Below are 20,961 nucleotides of genomic sequence, written 5' to 3'. Positions count from 1 at the left end.
CGTGCTGTTACTTGTTTTGTTTTTAATCACACTGCTAGATAACCAGGTGACTAATAAGGCCTCATTGAAGCACTCAGCAAGGGGCAAACTTAGTTAGAGAAAGGATGTAGAAGACTCAGGGCTGTTCTGACTAGATGTGTCACTAGGCAAAGAAGAGCTTCAAGGCCAAGCCCTTACCAGAAGAAACACCCTGGTTCAGTTACATAAAAAGAGTGTGTTCAAAAGGGTGTTTTTCTTCTATATCTTGAGCAAGCTTCTGTGCATATGCGATTTTCACTTTGGTTATATTAATTTTCATGAGTTTTTACTGTAGTATTCAGTGATTTGGATGAGGATGTTAGTTTTGAAGATTGTCAGTATTGTGACCTGATTCCATAATCTTAATTTTGTTCTAAAATTTATCCTCTTCTAGAATCTGTAAAATTTTCTTCATTTACATATTGTTGAATGGTGAATTTAAGATGTGTAACTTTTTATGTTTGAATCAAATTAAACTTAATTGAGTCTGTGCTCCCTTTAACTTGACTTTAACTGAGTAATACACTCAGATCTATCAGGACTCTGTAAGTTGAAATATCTTAATTTCTTTCAGCTTGCAGCCATAAGGAAGAGCAAAGTAGCAGTTGACTATAAACCATTCATTTCTTTCAGGAACATGCTTACATCTTAGTGCAGAAATCCTCCAGGAGACTGTCTCACTTTACCAGTGTTTTTCTCCAGTTTTGCAAAGACCACCAGTTGCCCCTCTATTTGTTCAGCTGTCAAGAACTGATATTTAAATTTGTAAAGAAGCCAGGTGGAAAGATGGTAAACTCAGAACATTTCTCAGTCCTCTTGTTTCCCAGTTAGCATCCCGGAGGTCTGCCTGTCAGTCCTACCATCAGTGGAATGAGACAGCACTGAGACAATAAGGAGTTAAAGCATATTTTAAGGGAACAAAAAACGGCTGGAGATGTTAGCTCAGTGGTAGAGCGCTTACCTAACATACTCAAGGCACTGCAAAACAATCTTCAGAACACCACCCAAGGGGCCATTAAAAGACAAAGAGCCAAAGTAATAATTTGCACCCCTATGTGCTCAGATGGTGAAGTGGGCAGTGCTTCTCATTTGACTCATTTACAACCCATAGCTGCTTGTGCAAATTAATGTTGTGCAGATGTTGGCTCCTCCCAGCCTCCAATCCTCTGATAGCCAACTGAAAGCTCACCCACTGTCATAGCCCAGCTCCAGACAAAGACCTTTTCTCTGAGAATTGCTCCTGTTGGTCAGAGGCCAAAATGCTAATTGGCACCAGCTGCATTAACTCACTAAGTGGGGGTCAGCAGCTGCCTCATCATTGCAGGAAACCAGAAGAGAGCCCTCTTCCCTTTTGCTCCAAGAAGCCCCCACCCCATCCTTCAGATCCTCCTATTTGCGATCATCTTGGCTCCCCTAAAGTAGAGTATGAAGGACACAGTAATTTGGACTCTAAACAACGTGTCTAGTTTAAACTTTCTCTGTGTAGCTTTGTCAGTTCAGCTATTTTTTAAATGCCAGCCCCAAGTCTGTTTACTGCCTGTTTACTGCTGTATCTTCTACTTAAATACAGTGTTTACTTTGGTGGTGGTGGTGTGTGTATCTAATAAATGTTGAAATAAGACTACCAAACTTATTTTTTAAGAAAACATTTGTTTTTTATTTTATGTGTATACAGTCTGTGTACCACATGTGTACCTGGTCACCATGGAGGCCAGAAAAGGACATTGGATCCCCTAAAACTAGAGTTCTAAATGGTTGTGCACCTCCATGTGGGGGCTGGGTATAGAATCAGGATCCTCTGGAAGAGTAGCCAGTGTTCTTAACTGCTGAGCTATCTTTCTAACCGTGAACCTTACTTTAAACCAATGATCAAAGGGAAGTTGAAACTCAAACTTGCTTCATTATATCTGTAGTCTAAAGAAAATGTAGATTATTGCATACTCAGTATTAGTCCTTAGGTTCTAGTTGTAATTGGCTCAAAGTCCTCTGGCAAATCTCTATTTCTGATGCTTTTTCCTCCAAGGCTAGGTCTTCATAATAAGTCAGTAAATGACAATAAGTGGTGGAGAATGTCTTTATTAGATATGCAGTAGTCATCTATTTTAAAATCATAAAAACAATAGAGATAATGTTTAGAGTATCCATTACATTACATCATCCTAATACAGTACTTTGGAAAAGAGACCACGATTTCCTCTCAATATTCTTTGTAGTCGAGTTTCTTATGGCTTAATGATTTGACTCCTTAAGACCTCAAGGGCATATTTTGGCAAGTAAATGAATGTGATCACTTTCTCTCTAGATGATGTACCAGTCCTCTAGAAAGGCTACTGTTGAACTGAGTGCACTTAAGGTCTTGTATTTCATTGACTAAGACGTAACCCAGTTTCTCTTTTTGAGATGAGTCCCATTATATAGCCTACAAACTTGCATAGTCCTCCTGCCTCAGCCTCCCAGATGCTGGGATTCCAGGCTTCCCAGCCTAGTTCGAAGGTGTTACAGCATGAGTCTTGTGATGGTGAACATAGTTACAGAACACACTAGTGTGTTTTTGTCTAAAGATGTTTAGAATTAGAAGAAACAGTGCAATGAAAACACACCAATCATATTTCTCAGTATACATATTCAACATTTTCAGACCACTGGACAGTACTGAATTTAAGCTTATAATGAGAATATGTGCTTGTTTTTAACCAGTGGGTTATGAAACTATCAAGTACCTTTGGAAGCATTTGACGAACAGCTAGATCCTAGAAGAATTGCCTTCTGGTACTCAAAGGAAAAGTGCACTGCAGCCAGTCAGACTCTTCTGATTCTTAATTACTCTTCAGGGAGCTGCTTTTGTTCATTCTCTGCCAAGAAGCAGAACCAACCCCTTGTGTAGTGGGATGCGACAATGACCCTGGGAAAAAATCAACCGAGATGGAGAGTGGAAGAAGGTGGGAGTGAGGGATATATGGGTAAAATGTCCCTGAACGAGGACAGCTCTGCACCAGTGAACTGTAGGTAATGTTTAGCTTTTTCCTGCCTACTGAAAGTACTCTTTTTGTTTTGTGCATGTATACTCTTTAAAGACAAGATCTCACTGTATCCCCGGCCTGCAACTCTGTATGTAGACCGCGGCGGCCTCAAAGGGCTGGCACAGCCACACCTGGCTGTGCACTTTTTTTTAATGTACTCCAAATTTCTATATGTTTATTTATTTCTTTTTGTTTAAGTAAAAATGATCTGATCTTTAGTTTTTGCTGTGATCTCCTGGCTACAGCTAATGTAAGAAACAGGGGATTTTGGGCTCTTTGGATCATGTGTTTAGCTGTGGACCTTGTTCCAGAAGAGGCATTGAATGGCTTTGTAAGCAGACCTTCTCATGTCTCATATATATTATTCTGTACATATGAGTGTGCATGTATAGGTAAAGGACACAATTAAAGCCTTTCTATGAATTGAGAATTCTTAGTTTTGCTAGAGACATTATTTCTTTCTGCCTTTGTTCATACTACTTTTTGTTTTAATATAAAGTTCCTTTGAAGAAAAAATTTAGATAGAATCATTTTTTTCTTAAATTAGCCAAGTTAAATGTTAGTTTGTATAGAATTAAGATAATTACCATAGCCATAATTATTGTCCCAGTTTTCATTGCTGCTTTGAACACGGCCATGTTTGAGTCAATTGTTGAAGTGGTATGCATTTGGTATGGTTTTCCTCTACAGGGCGGAGAATCATTGTAGAGCATTATATTTGGACAGCTTACTCTGCTGCCTTGTGGACAGTTGTCTCCTATGGAAATTATAAAATCACTGTATTTGCAGAACATCTGTAACATCCTAATATCTGTGTCTTTCATTTATCATATCTTTTTTGGTAATAATACCCAGTAGGAAATCTGCCATTCATAGTTTCACTACTTTAAGATGACTGCAAACCTTCTGAGGTGTTTGGTTTCTAAAGTAAAATATATAACTGAAATTATAATTAGTATTTTTCCTTTTTCCATTTCTTTTGGTCTTCTCTTTAATATCTAATTAGTGATAGTTGTCTTTTATCTTAGAGTATAATAGTGATAAAGTCTAATATATTTTTTGAGTCTTTAAGAGAGCTTCTGTAGATGCTAGCCTAAAGCAATTGATATCTTCATACCTTGTGCCTCATACACACACACACACACACACACACTTGTGGGTACTTTACTATACTTCACTGGACATGCGTGTGCACACCTGTGTATTCTACTCAAGTTATTCCATTAAAAGGGAGGAACATCAATGTCGAGTGGGTGTGTTTGTGCAGAAATCTAAGGAAGCTGTAACAATGGAGTGCAGAAGGAATTTTAGAGATTTTTATCATGAATTTACCCGTTATACTGGACTCTCACTTCAAGTCCTGCGCGCACGTGTGCGCACGCGCACGCATGCACACACACAAACACACACACGGTTTTCTCGCTTTAATCCTAATTTTCCTTCATTTGGAAGATACTTCAAGAACTTCCATAATCTGCTCTGTCTTACAGGAAGTTTGTCAGTGTGTGTAGCAGGCAACAAAATAAAATGTCCCTGTTGATTGATGCACTTTCTTCCCTAAGTGTGAAGAGAGGCGAGACTATGACCTCTCTGCCTTTGTCATTCACAGAACAACTGACTGAAGTTTTTGTGCCCATGCGTCTGTCTGTTTCCTTCTTCCTCCTCATCCTATCTTCTCTTCTTTTCCTGCTGCTCTACTTATTAATATGACAGCAGACGCAAGGAAGAGCTTAGTCTGAAACAACCTGTGTAAGGAGGTCAGCCTCTGAGTGGAGCCTCGCACAACACCCGGAACACATGTGTTGTCATCTGAAGTCTATTCATAAATGTTTCCTAAAAGAAAATAGCCCTTCTTAATGATCATTTGAAATAGTAGCAGTCAAATTACCATTTAACACTGGGGTGGGGTTTTACTTGAGCAAACTGCCTTTCGGAGAAGTAGAGTCAGTAGCCTGAGGTCACAGGTGGTGGAGGAGTGGGGCTGGAACTCCGCCCTGGTCCATCCTGCTGTGTATCACACTGGTTATTGCTCTCTTTATTGTCTTGTAGTTACCTGCAGGAGGGTGAGCTGAGAGTGAAGGGAGTCTGTGTTCCTCCTGTCATTTTACCTTTGTTTGTGTGGGAGGAAATCAAATCATTCAAAAGCCATGTTTTGTTTTATTTTTTTTTTTCCTTAAGGATGAAGAGGAAGAAATAAAACTGGAGATAAATATGCTGAAGAAATATTCTCATCATAGAAATATTGCAACATACTATGGTGCTTTCATTAAGAAGAGCCCTCCAGGACATGATGACCAACTCTGGGTAGGTAGCTCTTTGCAAGTCTTGGGTGTGTTTTCTGTCTGTGGTTGTTGTAATAAGGGAATTAAGGACTTCACAGGGAACGTGGAGAGAGAGAAAAAAAAGCAAAACCAAACCAAAGGGGGTTGTTATCATTAACCTTCCTTATCCTATATCTGTGGTATGGCAAGGAGATGGGGAATGAGAGGCCATTTCATAGACATCTCAAGACAGTGTGGTATTATCAGTCATTGCTGACACTAATGATAGTAGTATTTTATGAACCAGAAGTTCCAGGAAAAATTCCTAAACCAATGCATTCAACCTTAAAAGAAATTATATTCAAAATGATGACTGAGAGACCGTCATCTGTGTGAGTTGCATGAGCTAAACTGAAGGTATTGGATTTATAGAACAAGAAGATTGATTGATAGCTTTTTCTAATGATTTTAAAAAGGCTAATGTAGAAAGCATTAGCAGCTTGGTACCGACATGAGAGAAGAGAAGAATGGGGGTAGAACTGAGGACCCAGAAGCAGATATGCACAGTCATAGCCACTGATGTGTGACAGAGATGTCAGAAGCAGACCTTGGAGAATAACGTCTATAACAGAGGACTCTGGGGAAAGTCACTCAGAAGAGTGGAGCCAGATTGCTATCTCTCATGATGTACAAAAATAATTGAAAATGGGTCAGAGGTCTTACTGTAAGGCCTGGCCCTGTGAAACTGTTAGAGAACCGCATAGGAGCACTGATGGAGGACAGGCGAGGGTTTTCAGAGAGGACCCAGTTGTCCAGGACATAATACCAACAGTTGACAAAGGGAATTGCATAAGATTGAAAAGTTCTCCACAACAGAGGAGACAGTCAAGTAAAGAAACTGGTCTGAGGAGTAGAAGAAACTCTTCTGGCTGTGCATCTGATGGAGGATTAATATCTAGAATACATTTAAAAAATCAAAAACCAAACAACCCAATCAATAGATGGGGTAATGAACTGACAGGCCTCAGATGAAGTACACATCACCAACAAATACCTGAAAAAGTGTTCAGTATTCGTAGCTGTCAGGGAGAAGCTGTCACAAATGCCTGTGAGGATGTGGGGAAGGGAACTCATACACACTGCTGGAGGAACGTAAATTGTTGGCCACTGTGGAAGTCAGTGTGGAAGTTCATGTGACCAGCTATATATACCACTTGTAAGTAGGTACCTGACAGGCTCCATTGTGATGGGCCTCAGGAGATACTTACACACTGTAAGTAGGTACCTGACAGGCTCCAGTGTGATGGGCCTCAGGAGATACACACAGGGTTGTTTGCAGCACTGTTCACAATAGCCACATTTGCAGCCAGACTGTGTACCCATTAGCAGATGAATGGATAAAGGAAATGCAGTATATACACACTGGAGTTCTGTTGAGCCACAAAGAAAGATAAAACTATGTCATGTGCTGGAAAATAGATGTAACTGGAGGTCATCCAAATAGAAAGACAGGTGTTGTATGATCTTTCACATTTGTGGAACCTAGAATATTTTACTGATAAATAAAATCACACACACACAGAGTCCAAAACAACAAAATGGTGAAACCTCACTCAGTTAGTCCTTTGTCCTCCACATACAGATGAAAAGGTGCTTTGATTCAATCCTTGCACATGCATATTGTGTTAAGACACCAACAAAAGCAATTTAGAGGAGAAAGGGGTTTATTCTGGCTTACAGTTCCAGCGTCCATCACGATGAGGAAGTGATAGCAGCCAGGAGCATGAGGCCCGCTCCTCACATAGCATCAGCAGTCCCAAAGCAGAGAGCAGACAAGAAGTGGGGCCAGGTTATAAAACCTCAAAACCTTCCGCAAGGGACATATGTCCATCATCAGGACTTGTTCTTAAATGTCCCACAACCTCTCAAACAGCACCACCGGACACATGAGCCTGTGGGGGGCCATTCATTCAGAGTAAAACACATGGACTACAGATGAGAGAGAGGGAGAAAGAGGGAAGAAGAAAGGAGAAGGGAAAAGGGGGAGCAGAAAGAAAAGGGAAGGAAAATAGAAATGAAATAGTTACTATTGCCTAAATCCAGTCATAATTGAAATTTTAGAATTGTTCAGTTCATTTTCTAGGAACTTCAAGTGTAGTTGTTATTATGTTTAGCTATTTCAGATAGATATATATATTCAGAACTATGTAATTGCTCAGAAGTACCATAGGAAATATTATGAAATAATTTGAAAATCATCTCAAGGAAGAACTTCTGGAATACTGATTTCTGTTAGTTTGGCAATGATGACCAGCAAAATGACCTCTGTTATTTGCCACTCAGATATGTGTGTGAGAGTCCTCTGGACTGTATGAATATACTCTCAGCAAAGAGACACAGTGAATATACTCTCTGTATAAAGCAACTGTTATTACTTGGATGCTTCCAACATGATTGGGTGTGTGCCTAGGTGTTCAGGGGAGCAAGCGATTCGGCTGTGTGTTTTGTTTTGAATGTGTACTCAGTCTGGTCTATGATTGTTTCCATCTATCTTGTCTGCCCTGTAGCTTGTTATGGAGTTTTGTGGGGCTGGGTCCATCACAGACCTTGTGAAGAACACCAAAGGGAACACACTCAAAGAAGACTGGATTGCCTACATCTCCAGAGAAATCCTCAGGGTAAGTAAGGAAAGCGAAGTGTCCCATTCCTATATCATGTGTCCATCCTCAACTGAATCTCAAGTGTGTTCTCCATCAAGAGATAATTATCTATTTTGGTAGCCAAGTATTTTCTGTACTTCGTTAATTTATTCTACATTATGGTTTGAAACTTGCCACTCTGTGGAAAGGTTGATTTAAAAAAAAAAAAAGTAGCGTTTCCTACCTAAGAGCTTGCCTTGTGTGGTTGGAAAATACTTGAAACAAATTGCTGTGTTCAGAGTACACAGGCTTTCCCTTTCGTTACTTCATAAATAATACAGTATAATAGCTATACCATCCTAATATTATGAATGTGACCTAAAGAAGAGGATATATATAGTTTATATGCAAACACTGCACCGTTATAATATGAGGAACTTGAGCATGCTCATTCATATTTTATATATATATATATATATATATATATATATATATAATTTCTTGAGACACGGTTTCTTTATGTAGCCCTGATTGTCCTGGTACTTGCTATATAGACCAGGCTGGCCTCGAACCTGGATGTCTTCCTGCCTCTGCCACACAAGTGCTAGGATTAAATGTGTGCACCATCACTGCCTGACTGACTGCGTGTTTGCAATTTATATATTAGAGGTTTTGGTATTCTGGAACCAGTCTCCAGATATACCCGAGGGTAACTGTAGTCTCTGAATTTGACTTCGTTGTTATTATAAGGCACCCAATAGTTCCTTTCTTTGGCATTTAAAGGAAATAAGAGGGAAGGAGATGAGAAATGAGCCTGAAATGTTGTGTCTGTGGGAGAGGCTACAGATCAATACTAAAAGGACTGAATGCTGGGTTCCAGAATCTTCAGTGGGCTTTGGCATTAGCTGTTAGAACCTCTTGGAATATTTATGAAGTGAGTCTTAATGCTTAATGTTAGTTACAGCTGATTGCAGAGCTGGCTAATGAGCTCAGAGAAAGTTCCTAAATTGCTGTTTTTTAGCCACTAAATGGTTCCTTTCAGTGGTAAAGCCATCCTGACAGCACAGAGGTTTTCAGGGCTTCATATTTAAAAGCTGCATGAGAGTTGAAAGGATGTCTTTTATTCCATGACCATAGTTTTTCTTTTCCTTCACCCCTAAATTACACACTTAAATTAATTGGCTGCATTGTTTATCCTCCATTTTTTAAAAATAAAGACTCTGAACGTAAACTGAAATTTTACTTCCTATTTCCTGCTAAAGTCTGGTAACAAGTTAGTCATTTTTTTTATTGTAACTAAATTTACTTTCTATATTTAAGATTCATAGAAGACTACAAACTTAAAAACTGCCAACTAGAATTCCTAGAGAAATGTTTGATTTCTCTTTCCTCATATATTTTATGGAGTCTTCAATCAAACTTCCTTCACAACCAGTGTAAGGAAGGGAGGCTGATGGAAGGAGAGCCATACTTTTATAATTACTCAGACTTACCATTATTAAAATAGCAGGTGCTTACTTTTTATGGATATTACTGAAAACTGAGGCCGAAAGGGAAAAGCTGCTGTACAGGCTCCGTGGTGACAGGCAGGGTACAGCAGCAAGGACTGGACTACAGAGCTGCTTAGATACAGATCTGAGGAGCTTGATGGACTATTTATTCTATTTAAACATAGACATACCTTTTTTGTGGCTTTAGACTTGTGGCCTCCTGCTTTGGCTTCCTGTGTGTTGTAGTTTCAGGGTAGAACACCATGCTTAGCAGGTGAGAGATTTCTCAAGTGGAGAAATCTGTGCTTTTAGCATAATGTTATAGACATAAGATGTATTATCAGACATCAAAGATGATTGACCTGTTTTTATATACCTGGGAGGAACAGTTTACCTCTCAAGTATTATGTGTTTGTTTTAGCATTTTGTTACCCTTGACCCCAGGAACATTGAAGAGAAGACCAAGTCTGCAGCACTTCATCCTTTGAAGTGCTGCAGACTGTTTCCTTCTCAGTGAGCGTCTTTAATAGGAACCTTCTCCACTCATGAACCATATACAATAAAAATTTTCTGTAGCAGAGTTTTACTTCAAAACAAAGGAATGCCCCATATTGTATGCAGGTGTTTGCTTTAGGCGTTATGTTGATGTTGATAGAGAAAGCAGGGTACCAAGATGGAGGTGTGGTCTCATGTAAAAGGCACCCCAGTGGGTCCTCTGGGTTCCCACACATTGTTGAAAATAGCTGGTTTCTCTGTGGGAAAGCTTTTCCTCACCCCTTAGTGGACATTCGAGAAGAGTAGACCAGGCAAGGGTCCTAAGTCTGTAGACCACAGCTGTCAGAAGTCCTCTATTGGGCTAGTCTGCTGAATGGTGAGGGCCCCAAAGTTTACCACACAGCCATTCCTGCTCATTCACAATCTAAGCAACAATTTTCTCATCTTAGTAGAAAGCACTATTTCATACTGAAGACGAGAACTTAGGACTTTACGTTACCAATGTTGAGGGACAGTTTGCTCTTTGGTTACATGTAGTCAGTTACGATAGACTTAGAAGAAAACTGTTTCCTAGCTCAGAAACACTGTCCCAGTTGATTTAGAGCAGGCTGTTTGCAGAGTAAAATGGACTGGAATCTTTACCAAGGAGGAATGATTGTGGCCTTAGTTCAGGCTTGGCTACCAAAGTCCTTCGTATAAGGGACATGTATTCATGTTTGTCCTGAGTAATTATACTTCAAGATAGCAGTATTATGAGCTATTTTTGAGTAGAAGCAGCAATGCTTGCACAGTATGGACTGGGAAATGGGCATCATTTCCCATACTTCCTGCTGGAAGTGTGTAGGATCGCACATAAGCCATAACTCTGAAGACAGGCTGCTTATGTTTGTGGGGAGATGTGGTGGGTCAGAAGTAAGTTCATGCAGGTTAGAAAGCAGAAGTGAACTGAGCAGTAGAAGTAGGAATTCTGTAAAAGAATAAAGTGGCTTCATTTTGCTCTTTCAGCGTTTAATGTTATAGCATGCAGAGAGGGAGATGTGCTTCCTAATTAGACCACTGAAGGATCACGTGTTGGGTGCTTTTCCCCCATCACAGCCTTAGGGTATACTACTATACCTTGTGTTATGAGAATAGATAAGTATCGCATAAGCTGTGTTCTGTTTCACTGGCAGATTAGTCAAATGAATTTAGCCTACCATGCTTCAAAAGGTAGCGATCTAGAGCTGCAAAATGATGGAAGTTAGGCTTGATATCATAGCTGTGGTCCTAGCACTCAAAGCTAAGGCAGGAGGTTTTCAAGTTGCACAGTAATGACTCTGCTTGCCGCCGCCACCACCACAGCCCTTCTTTTATATATATATATATATATATAAAGCAAGCCCCTTACAAATAGTACTGAGGCATTTCAGAAAAAACAGTTTGTTTATGTCTTAAGGAGGCGCATTCTGGGGTGTGGCTTCTCTAGCCAGGAAGAGGAAAGAAGTGAGTTGCGGCAGTGGTGCATAGCCGCCTTCACACCACAGTTGGGTGCAACATGTGTGGTGCATAGCCGCCTTCACACCACAGTTGGGTGCAACAGTGTTTTCCCACTGCCTCCTGAGATGTTGTTAGGCTCATTCTAGATACAAGGGCATCAAAAAGTGCTCTATGCCAGAAACATTTTCCCCTCTAGGGAAGAAAGACATTTTATCCCTATACAAGGCTGTTCTGGTGGCAGAATTATTTTACATCTGGATGGAAGGTAGGGTACATCAGCACTTAAGTTGTTCCTGTGTAATGGGAAGACAGGCCTGCATTTTAAGCCCCTCTCTAATCTAGACCGGACTGGGTCTAGCTCAGATAAGTTCACAGGGTTACTCACTGAAAGATAGAAGTTTGGCATGGGAAAGGAGCTAGCCTGTACACAAAATAGCACAAATTATAGCAGAGGAACTATAGATGGCAATCAGGGCTTGTGTCATAGGCACAGCTAGAGAGTGGTATGATCATCCCAGAGGGAACACCCAGCCTGCTGCTTACTGTGTGTGTGGTAAGGCTGACAGCACCTTCCTGGGAATGCGCCATGGGTAAATTTTATATTCTAAATGTGGACTTACAAACCCTTGGCCCACGTGTGCCACTTACTGTAAACGGGTGCTGCTGGCTGTCTGCTTACAGGGACTGAGAGCTGAACTCTGCTCTGCTTTCCATTCCAGGGCCTGGCACATCTCCACGTCCACCACGTTATTCACCGAGATATCAAGGGGCAGAATGTGCTGCTGACCGAGAATGCGGAGGTGAAACTTGGTACGTAGCTGATGTGGGTGAGGTCTGCTGCACCCACCTGGTACAAGCCAGCAGCATGCTGTGCCCCTTCAACATTTAGCTAAAAGTTCATTCTCCCACTTTAAGGCTAAGAGACCTGGCCTATTGCTTAGTCAGGCACCAGCCTTGTCCCATGCTTCTGTAGACTCCTCTATCTGGATAGAGCAACTAGCCAGAGTGTTTTAATTTTTTATTTTGATTAACTTTGAGGAAGGGAGACTGAGAGGTTTCTCTTGGTTAGGGTTTATTGCTGTGAAGAGACACCATGACCATGACAACTCATATAAAGGAAAACATTTAATTGGGGTTAGCTTACAATTCAGAGGTTTAGTCTGTTGTCACCATGGTGGGAAGCAGGGCAGCATGCAGGCAGACATGGTGCTGGAAAGGTAGCTGAGATTATATTTAGATCCACAGGCAGTTTGAAGATACAGTGATTAGGCCTGGCTTGAGCTTCTGAAACCTCACGGCCCACCCCAGTGACACACTTTCTCTAATATGGCCACACCAACTCCAACAAGGCCAGACCTCCTAATAGTGCCACTCCCATGGGCCTGTGGGGGCTGTTTTATGCAAACCACCACAAGACCCAATCCCAGGAACTGATGACGGAGGAACACTTTCAGCTCTACGCTGACATAAAGTCAGACTTTCTTGCTTCAACACCACCCTTAGTGGTGTCTGGCATTCTATTCCTAGTACTTGGAAGGCTTAAACAGGAAGATTGTGAGTTTGAAGCCAGCCTAAGGTATGAAGTCAGAAAGAGGGAAGGGGACAGAGAGACACACACAGAGAAGCAGACACCCCTAATGATTTCCTGTTTCACAGTCACAAAAATTCGCACTTCTTGCCCTGACTAATGAATAGTGTGGGCCTGACCCCTGCTACTTTCCTGCCCGTCATCTGACCCCCTTTTTCTACCCCACGTTACATGTTATAACATGAAAGCAATTTTATGAAGTTTTTCTAGTAATAGAATAAGGAAAATCATAAATAAACAAAGTCATAAAAAGTAAATCAAGATGCATTTGAGATACAAAAGATCGGTGGAAGCATCAACCACCCAGTCACTGCCGTTTCTTTTCCTTGACGTCTTAAATGGCACCCAGACCCTTTGCATATCCTGCTCTCCCTTGGTAATACTTGTCCACATTTTCAAACTTACCATTTTTTCCTGTTCTCAGGGGCTCTCTGTGGCCCTTTGACCCTCCTTGGACTCCTGCCTCCTTTCTATAGCACTGTTGATAATTTATGATTCTGTTGAGAGTGTGTGGCATTTTTCAAAGAAAAGAAAGCATTGTTCTTCACCAGAATACTCTGGAGTCCAGCGCCAGGGCTGTGTTAGTCCCTGCTGCCTTCACCTAGCACCTCGTGTGTTGTCTTCTGTGTTGAAGGTATTGACAGATGTCATAGTGGGTACTGTTTCCTAGAGGTGTCTTCTAATGATTTACAGTGTTTCCTGTCTCTCCTAGCTACACCTGAACTTATTCTCATTTTATTTTTACTCTGTTAACATTTTTAAACAGAATCAACATTAACTTTTCTTCTACTTTTCACATTATTTTTCCTTTGTCCACTCAACAATTTAGTCTCCCTTCTCAAAAGTCTGAACCATAGAAGTTGCTTTTTAGAGTTCAGATCACTGCTTTCTTCCTTAGTGCCTGTGCTGACTGGCTATCTACAGATGCTCTGACACGTGGAAGTCTGCATAGGGCTAAGCTGGAACACTTGGCTCCATCCCTGCTCCGACTGCCTTGGTTAGATGTGTTCACGCACTGACCTCATGACACCGAGACTGTGATACCCTTCAGTAGTTACCCAGTTATCGGTTGCTGTTGCTAGCCAGGGTTCTAGAACGCTTATTTAGTCTTTGTCCTGATGTTGTTGTCTTGTATTGAAGAGCATTCAACAAGTAAGCCTGTGGTTTCCTGAACTTGTTCTGTACACAGAGGTGAAATGTGCAGTTCCTGCCAATTGTCCAGCATTTTGTGGACCTATGTGTGTGAGCTGCTCCTGTTCTCGACCCTCCTGCTGGGCTCATGGCAGTGTAGGGGCTATGATGATGGGGGCAAACATCCAACACGTGGGCTTTCTGCCAGCCCTGCCTCCCATCCTTTAGCTTTCTTCTCGACCACCATCATTAAATTTGTGGGAAGTAGAAGTTACTCTGAAAAGTCAACTGAAGGCCCAGTTGTTCTGGGGAATGTTTATTGTAGGTTTATTTGCCCGCCCTTCCTCCCTCCCTCCCTCCCTCCCTCCCTTCCTCTTACTCTGTGTGTGTGTGTGTGTGTGTGTGTGTGTGTGTGTGTGTGTGTAAATGTGGGTGCAAATGCCACAACGCACATGTGGAGGTCAGAATAACTGGAGCCTGTTCTTTCCATTCACCTTACATAGGCTCCAGGGATGGACCTTAGATCCCTAGTTATGTCCAGTGAGTTCTTTTAAGCGCCCATATCTGCTGAGCCATCTCACAGGCCCCTTTGTGTCTTCATGTGTTAGCCTGGGGCCTGTATGCTGAATAAACTCTGACAGTGGGGAAAGCAAGGATCTGGGAAACAACCCTTACAGACAGCTCTTGCCTACCTGGAACCTTTCAGTGTGTTCTTTCCAGGAAAACCAGAGTTGTGAATTGCAGAGCTAATCTAGGACGGGCTCTATATCCGTTTTCCTAAACTTGGGGCTTTCTTTAATTTGCACTTGTTTTGACACACATATTTTCTAAAAAGTGCAAACCTCATTATTGTCCCTGTAACAAACAGGTCCTCTTCTGGTCCGGGGCCAGGCCTCTTAGGTTCTTCTGGAGTGGTACAGGCTTTTGGTGTCATTGCTCTGCCTGAACAGTTCTGCAGATAACAAAGCAGTGTTGTTTGTGTTTGCTGTGACACCTCAGTTGTTTTTCTTCTTTGTTAATTGTGCTTCACTTTTCCTTGCTTTTTGTTCCTCAGTTGATTTTGGTGTGAGCGCTCAGCTGGACAGGACGGTTGGCCGGAGAAATACATTCATAGGCACACCCTACTGGATGGCTCCTGAGGTCATTGCCTGCGATGAGAACCCAGACGCTACTTATGACTACAGAGTAAGTGGCACCTGCTCTCCTGGGCCATCCATGGGTCCTTAGCATTGCAGAGGACTGGGGGCTTGGTTGTGAACCGCACACCACTCCACCTACTGGAAATACACAGACTGTTGAAAGAGGTTTTCAGGCCTGTGCAAAAATACTTTTTTGGTGCTGTTGATCTGTTGCTTCGTTTCTGATTTCACTGAGGTTACAAACAGCCAGACAGACAGAAATCTCCTCATGAGCCTGTCGATGCCCCTCTCCTAGCAGCCTTTTTATCTTGAAGAACACATTAGAATCAGATACGGTTTCTTTTGAATATACCATTAAAATTTATAATAGCATCCTCTGAAATTTTATAGTATTTTTCTGTAACGAGTTTTATAACCTCTTAGTTATACAAATAAATTGAAGTGATTATACAGTGACCTCTAGGGACTTGAAGCCATAATGCACTTTTTTCATCCAGACATAAAAAAAAAACAAACAAACAAAAAAAAAAACCCTGTGTTTAATAATCTCATTCAGGTTGACTACATTGCTGTTTCATTTGTCAACAAACCAAAATGTTTGCATAAGTGGTTATTGTGTCTATTAATGATGTTAAAACTGAATTCATCTTTCAGTTGTTCCCCATGTAGCTCAGCATTTGTTTTAAATACCCAGTTAACGAGGATTAATCTAAACCATTGCCGCAGAGGAATTTTCTCTTGATTCAAGTATTTAAAAATATATTGCAGAGTTTATAATTTTCTACTATTAATATATACCTAGAATTTGAAAACACCTTCCAACATTGTCAAAGTAATATCCTGCTGAAGTAAATGGCAAATATTTCCTGGCACTGGGGAGGTAATGTTTGTTTGTTTCCTCGAAGGATGTGTTTATTTCATTTGTATGCCTGACCAGAAATATAAATAGGTATCCAGGAGATTCTCTTTTTGTTTTTGCAGAGTGACCTTTGGTCTTGTGGCATCACAGCAATTGAGATGGCAGAAGGTGCCCCCCGTGAGTAACTTGTTCCTTTTGAGCTCATTTCTTCTGTGTAACTTGAACCAAGGGCCACTGGGCAGAACCAGTGGAGCGAGTGGATGAAGGGCCCACCATCAAGAGTGGCTTTAGATGTAGAGCAAATTCTTGGTAACCAGTAATCCTCCTGGGCTCCAGATTTAATAAGGGCTATTTTTTCTTAATTGCATTTAAAAATATCATTTGGAACAGGGCCCTAATCTTTAAAATTTTGTTGTTTCTTATTTTGACTTTATAAATTGAGATACTGTCTTTTATTTATGGAACTTTTTGTGAAGATTTGATTGGGTTAAATCAGTAAATTGATTGATCATGAAACTGATATTTAATTAAGGTTGTACTAGAAATGTAGAGAAAATAAGGAAAGAAGGAATGTGTAGCATTTTCTCCTGGTCTGCTTCCGTGAGGTGTGCACAAACTGTACAATGCCCCGCACATAGTTGTTGAGTGAATGAAAAATATTGGCAGTAAAGAAACAGTTACAAAGCAGAAACCGGGTCCCTTGTGTATTTGTATGCTATTGAGACAGGGGACCTATTGCTGACTCATTTGCCTGTTTTCTTTCACACTGGGACACTGGTGTCTGCTAGTCTAGGCCCCACGTTCCTCCTAGAAATGTGTCTCATCTACCGTGACACGCTAGTGTGCGTGTCTGCTGAGTTCACCTTGCTCGGATTGTGTAAATACAGACGGTAACTACAAAGACTGTTTACACTCAGCTGTATTCTTCCTGGTGACTTTAGCTGTAATAACAGACAGTATTGCGTGGAGGCTCTGAAGGCCTTCACAAGCTGCTCTGAGCCTTAAACTAGACTTATGGAAACAGCCATTTTCATTACAATCGTAAAGGTGCTTTGAAGACTTAAGTATTTTCTCCTTTTAAATTTGAATTAATATTATCTTTGGTTTATGAAAACTTTCCAGTGTCTATTTGAAGTTGTGAATTGTTGGTTTTCTCCTTATATTTTGCTGTTTTTAAATGGTAAATTTAAGATATGGCCTAGGGTTTGTAAAATACATCTCGGCTGCTTGACATTCATGGCAGTTGAACAGTGGGATAGAGTATTTGAAATTATTTGTGAATGAATCCCGAAGTCAAGAATGAGTAAATACGTGCCTTACTGACACAGCCATCTCCTTTCCCCAGCTCTCTGTGACATGCATCCCATGAGAGCACTGTTTCTCATCCCTAGAAACCCTCCTCCCAGACTGAAGTCCAAAAAATGGTAAGCTGTATGTGGATTTCCCTCCCTCCAAAACCCCCACCTTGAATAGTTTCACTTTGCTCTGGGATAAAATTCTGGCCATTCTATTTTCGGTAACAAAAGTCAGCACCCCCAAACAATCTAAAGTACATTTATTTCTTTGTGTTATTGTTCTTGATACGTGTTTGGATTACACACTTACGACTAGTGACACCTGGTAGCTTCATAATATAGAGAAAAGGTTATATTTTAATGTTTAAACATCTTTTAAGTGTAATATGTCGCAGAACAATGGCAAAGATGTGTTGGAAGTCCTATGATAATAAGACTGTAATATTGGTGGAAGGTATTTGAGCTGTGGTGCATGCTTGCAGGCCCCATGACTTGTGAGACTACAACAGGAGGAACGTTTGAATGTGGGGGTTTGAAGCATCTAGATAATAGAGCAAGACCGCGTCTATAAAGGGGGCAGTTACTGTAATGATGGTTTATAGAATGGCAGGTGGGCACACCTCTTTGTCGCAGAAGAGCCGGTTAGCAGAATGGCCCTTTGCCACCGGGCATCCAGCTCCCCTTCTTGCCGCTTTCTGAGTTTGTTGTTCAGAATTCTGACACTCATGGAGGGTAGGCATGATGACCGCTGAGCAAAGCGTTTAGAATCGTAGCTTGTGAAGACACGTGTTTTGGTCAAATTTAAATCTTTGAGGGGCAGTTTCTTTTTTTTGGGAGGGGAACTGAGAGTTTTGCCTAACTGCCCCGTGAATGTTGTCTGGTAGTTCCTGTCTGCACTCAAGCACCCCATGCTTTCTGGCCTGGCTTTCCCCCCACCCCGCCTCTGTGCCCTCTGCTCTCGGCTTGTTTAGTCCTGCCACACCACTGTGCTTTCCATTTTCCTCTTGTTTGAAATCTTACTAATTTTCCAATTAATTAATGGTACCCTTCTTAGGTTGTGTTACTCTCTCTCTGAAATACACACAAGGCCTCACAGTCAGCCCATCCATCTGGATTTGGTTTTTCAGTTTCTGCTGACTGCTGTATTCATGGTTGCCTGTGTTCTGAGCCATGCAGACTTCCTTTCCCTCAGCTGTAGGTGCACACGCCATCCCACCTCTCTCCTTTCTCCTCGTTTACTTTCCTGGTGTTCAACACATTTCACTTTTCCTTTCCCACCTTTCTTTTACTTGAAAGATTTTTTTCCCATTCTTTACACACCCTTTAACCTTAAATCGATGCTAAGTAAAAGAATTGCCTAATTCTGTTAAACCGGTGTTTAGAGAGATCCAAAGGACCACACAGTTGCAAAGATTTTGGCCCCGATAAGTTCCATGTATTAATAAGTGAGATATGATGATTCTGGGCATCATTGATAACCAGTGCCAAGGACATGCTTCCCAGGGTCAAGCTAAGGGGCTGGAGGAACTATTTAGCTCATGCTAAACCAAGTGGTCTTTGTTTTCCTTTCTTTTTTTTCCTTGTGAGATTTTATTAATGAGATTCTGTTCTGGGAGGATTACAAATCAGTATTCTGTATGAAGAATACCTCACACTGTCTCCATTATATGTAAATTTTGGTTAACCATTTGCATGTAGTATATGCTAATAGAGACAGTGGTAGATGGGGAGTGATACCTCATGGGTTCTTAAGGCAAACTCTTGTCTAACTAAATTAGGTAAAATGCTACATTGGTTCTTTTGTGCCACTGTTCTCATGTTATCCAAGTATTTGAAAGTACAGCAAGCTTCTTCCTTTGTGATTTCTGTCTTAATTCCCAGATGTAATTTCTGTTACTTTTTCTGGAGAAATGGCTATCAGAAATGGCCAGTGGCTTATCTGCCAGAAGAATTCACTTACTGATTTTAAGGAATATACCATGTCTGGTTGATTCCTAAGTGTTATCTGGTGGACATGGTGCATAAGTGGTTTTTAATTTAGGGATTGAGTCTCAAAATTTGGAATTTTGGTATAGTGAGTCAGCACTTGTTTCTTTAGTCAATTCTATGAATGATCTTAGTGAGTGCAAGGTTTGGTAATCTGTGTTAGGATGCTGTACTATACATGTTACATAGACTGTCGTGTTCCTCTTTAACCTTAGACCCTTCTGTGAAGTGATCCTGACCTGTCTTTCCATTCTCTTCTGCCTTTTGTAATAGCCTCAGAAAGTGACTCTTTAGTCTCTGATACTTTTGCCCTTTTGTTCATGGTCTTATTGCCTGAATACAGTCTTCATGTTCCCAACTTGGAATAACAATATTGTACCTTTGGTTTATGCTTAAACACTGACATAGTTTTATTTTTCTGCCTTTATATACCTGCTGTTGTGTATACTTAACTTTCCTCTACTTTACTTTACATTTGTGTTTCTTACTGAGTCTAACACAGATAGATGTACATATAAATATTGCTTAAACTGAAAAAATAGCTTGAAAATATGAGATATAGAAGTGACATAATTAGAACTGAAGTAAATATAAAGATGAATAACTCATTCATTCAACAAAAACTTATTAAAATACTCTTTGTGGTATGTTAATATTGAACATGACTGACAGGTTGAAAAATAAGAACCCATCTCAGTATGTACCAAAGAAACAAAACTATAGTCTATAAACTGTGACTTGCAGATCTCTCCAGAAGAAATGGTCTTAACTTGGGGTGGGGTGCTGCCAGGAAAGGCTTACCAGGAGACCCCGTCGCAGAACTGAGTATCAAAAGATAACCCAGCAGAATGACTTAACTTGGGCCAATGAGACTGCTCAGTGAATAAAGGAAGTTGTCCCCTTGTAAGGTCTAGAAACCTGAGTGTGATCTCCAGATCCTGTGTAAAGGTGGAAGGAGAGAAATGAATTCATGGAGTTGTTCCCAACCTCCACACATGCGCCTGTCTCTGTCTCTCTCTGTCTCTCTCTCTGTCTCTCTCTCTCTCTCTCTACCTCACATATATTTTTACAAAGATTTTATTTATTTCATATGCAGTGTTCTGCCTGCATATATGCCTACATGTCAGAAGAGGGCACCACATCTCATTATATATGGTTGTGAGCTACCATGTGGCTGCTGGGAATTGAACTCAGGATCTCTGGAAGAGCAGCCAGTGCTCTTAACCTCTGAGCCATCTCTCATTCACATACATACATACATGCATACATACATACATTTTTAAATGTTCCAACCAAAGGTAGGGCTAGGTATGAGTGTTCATGCGCTGGGCCAGGAATGGGAAAAGGGCAAAGCTCAGAAAGTGACTAGTGGCACACATGTGGGCGACAAGTTATTGTGCCCTCCCCCAAAGTAAAAACCGGCTGCTTCTGCCTTTGTTCATCAAGCCCTGGGATCTGATGAGTCAAACCAGTGCAAGACTGGATGGAGCATCAGTGGGTTCAGAATGCCCTGCACTTGCCCACTGAGACAGACCCTCTGCTCATCTCTCTGTCTGTTGTTTTC

At 41.1% G+C, this 20,961-nt stretch overlaps 1 protein-coding gene across 48 annotated transcripts in view; it reads left to right on the top strand.

Moving 5' to 3' along the window:
* The window catches only part of Map4k4 (mitogen-activated protein kinase kinase kinase kinase 4), a 139,405-nt gene that overhangs the window by 73,768 nt on the left and 44,676 nt on the right, over positions 1-20,961 (top strand). For all 48 annotated transcript variants that reach the window (XM_041655828.1, XM_041655829.1, XM_041655843.1 and 45 more), the window contains exons 4-9: positions 5,217-5,342; positions 7,867-7,977; positions 12,119-12,209; positions 15,173-15,303; positions 16,239-16,293; positions 17,462-17,540. In XM_041655828.1, coding sequence (XP_041511762.1) covers positions 5,217-5,342; positions 7,867-7,977; positions 12,119-12,209; positions 15,173-15,303; positions 16,239-16,293; positions 17,462-17,540 — 593 coding nt within the window. The remainder of the gene's footprint in view (positions 1-5,216; positions 5,343-7,866; positions 7,978-12,118; positions 12,210-15,172; positions 15,304-16,238; positions 16,294-17,461; positions 17,541-20,961) is intronic.

The sequence above is a fragment of the Microtus oregoni genome, unplaced genomic scaffold, assembly GCF_018167655.1.
Source record: "Microtus oregoni isolate MIOR12 unplaced genomic scaffold, Mior012 000007F_ref0000211, whole genome shotgun sequence".
In the NCBI taxonomy this organism is placed as follows: Eukaryota; Metazoa; Chordata; class Mammalia; order Rodentia; family Cricetidae; genus Microtus; species Microtus oregoni.
This window is presented reverse-complemented; position numbering and strand designations above follow the sequence as displayed.